At 40.9% G+C, this 2,385-nt stretch overlaps 1 protein-coding gene across 1 annotated transcript in view; it reads right to left on the minus strand.

The window, feature by feature from the left end:
• Positions 1–1,344: 1,344 nt before the first annotated feature.
• The window catches only part of LOC111668798 (uncharacterized), a 2,066-nt gene continuing 1,025 nt past the window's right edge, over positions 1,345–2,385 (minus strand). Inside the window, exon 3 of the mRNA XM_087178949.1 lies at positions 1,345–2,034. Coding sequence (XP_087035075.1) covers positions 1,822–2,034 — 213 coding nt within the window. The 3' untranslated portion in view covers positions 1,345–1,821. The remainder of the gene's footprint in view (positions 2,035–2,385) is intronic.

A 2,385-nucleotide genomic window follows, 5' to 3' on the forward strand; every position in this document is an offset into this window, starting at 1 on the left:
CACAGGATCATTTTTTTCACCTGCTATGGCAAACACAACACTAACAATGGACACTGTGAAGTTAAACACAAAAGGCAGTCTTCAGTGTCTTGTTTCATACAAGTGCTTTGACTTTAAAACTCTGACTATCAAAAAAAAAAAAAAAAAAAAAAAAAAAAAAAAAAAAAAAAGTCAACCTACACCAGCTGTCAAGTATAGCAGTAACAAATAATACCATAAACATTTTTCATCATATTGTTAATAAAAAAAAAAATCTCAAGAATTCTATGCAGGTCTGCAAACTGTCTCCTTTCATTGAAATTGTAAAAGAGGAGAGAAAAGTTCAGTGCAGACTTTGAAGGCCATTTGAATTATTTTACAGGAGAGCCTTCTTTTAAGATGTCTAGAGTCCAGCTGGTTCCATAGACCCAGCCTTTTACCACTTATGGCTCTTAAGAAACCAAACGCATCACAGGACCCAGTCAGATCCGTATATTATAGTACATCTCCGTTCTCATATCTGCAACATTATTTAATTCACCTTCCTCATTGTTTGGGATTATTTTCAGACAAAATGAGAATGAATAGAAACATCTGAGCAAGGCCAGGAGGAGGGAGAGACCACCAAGTAAAACCAGCTTCAAATGTAAGAAAAAAACTCTTTCCAAACTAGATCTCACTTGACCAACATACAGCTACGAAGCAACTAAGCTCTGACCAAACGTAGCCCGTAGAGGTGGGGGTGGGGGGGGTTACACCCTGAGTGTTTGACTGTCAGTCACCACTGCTAACATTACTGAGGTAGAGATTTGTCCCGGGTGGAGGACTGATGTTTTCATAAGCTCCCCAGCCAGAAAGGTGCCAGGCCTCAGCTTCCACACCTCCACACACACTCATGTACACCCTCTCTCTCTCTCTCTCTCTCTCTCTCTCTCTCTCTCTCACAAACACAAACACACACACACACACACACACACACACACACACACACATTTGGACAAACAGACAAACAGCTTGGACACATTACTAATCTGTCTGTTCTGTCTGTCCACTCTTCAGTGGCACAAGCTTATTACATGCTGTCCTATCACCTCTGCACGTAAAACACTTTCCCTTTGTTACCTGTGCTACATTCGTTCAGGTTGGGTGGCTCTTTTCCCTACGAGGGTCAATTCACTTCACACGATGGATTTTCATCAAAATCAGAAAATGTTGCTATTCTTGATATTTAGCCTCAAATGAAACTATTCAAATATAAACCTGTTAATGTGAAATTAAAACAATAGTTTGAATAGACTGAATAGAGTGAAATGATCTCAGCTCAGCTCTCTAACATATTTAGCATGTGAAATGTTGTGACCTGATGTAACATGTAACAACACTGAATGAAAATATTGACCTCATTTATTCCCAAACTCCTCATTGTGTTCGACAGACAACTAAAAAGAAGGGCATCGTCAATAAAACGAGTCAAACAAAAGCAGAGGAAAAGAACTTAAAAACAAGGAGAGGACAGGTTACTTTAACTGAAGACGTACTAATATAAGACGTGCATACAAGTCGTTAAGCAAACAAAAAAACACAACAAAAGTAGCTTTCTATGGCCATGTTTGCTCAAAATAAAAAAAATCCAATTGCTTCCATTTTGGTTTTACAGTTTCTCTTTTCCCCTGTGGATTAAAGATGACCTCTGCAGTTTGACGATATTTGCTTGTTCAAAGTGGCGTGTAAGCAGCTCTGTATCGTAGCGATTTTCAAACTGGAGTGGAGATGCGGGGCAGGACTTTGGCAAAGTTTGACAAGATTATTTCTCAAGATTGCTTGGGGTTTGTTGAGGGGCACTCACTGGGGGGACTGTTCGGAAACGCGTACCCCTGAGGCAAAGCGGGCCGAGGAGGGAGAGGCGCTGTTCTCACATGGACTCAAATTCATCGACGCGCTGCTTCGTGTTGCCTCGTCGGATCTGGCGCAGCGTTTTGTATTTGTCTCGGCCTGCTTTAACATTCTCGGCGTGAAGCACGTCGTTCTGTGTCTTCTCGGTTTCATCTCTGGCCTCTGAGTGAACAAATAGAAGAAAGGATAAGAGGTTGATGAGGAGAGAAAAAGAAGCAAAGAAAAAAATAGAAAGAGAAAGAAAAAACAACAGTGGGACGAAAAGAACGCGAAAAAGAACACAGGAGCGGATGAGAAAAACGGGGAAAATACGTCTTAATCATTTTAAAAATAAACATCTGATTGACGCAAAGCCACTAATCTACAGCCTCTGGCTACCTGCGTGTCAATGTGTCAGGTTTGGCCACGGGCCAGTGTTCTTCAGCATTATTTTTCAGTGCTGCTGGCTTACAGGTGCAGCGGACACACAGGCCAGTGTGTGAATTTTCTTTTAAATTCTTGATTTATAAAACT

Source organism: Seriola lalandi, unplaced genomic scaffold (genome assembly GCF_002814215.2).
Source record: "Seriola lalandi dorsalis isolate HSWRI2012SDOR001 ecotype SW California unplaced genomic scaffold, Sedor1 jcf7180002054761, whole genome shotgun sequence".
Classification (NCBI taxonomy): domain Eukaryota; kingdom Metazoa; phylum Chordata; class Actinopteri; order Carangiformes; family Carangidae; genus Seriola; species Seriola lalandi.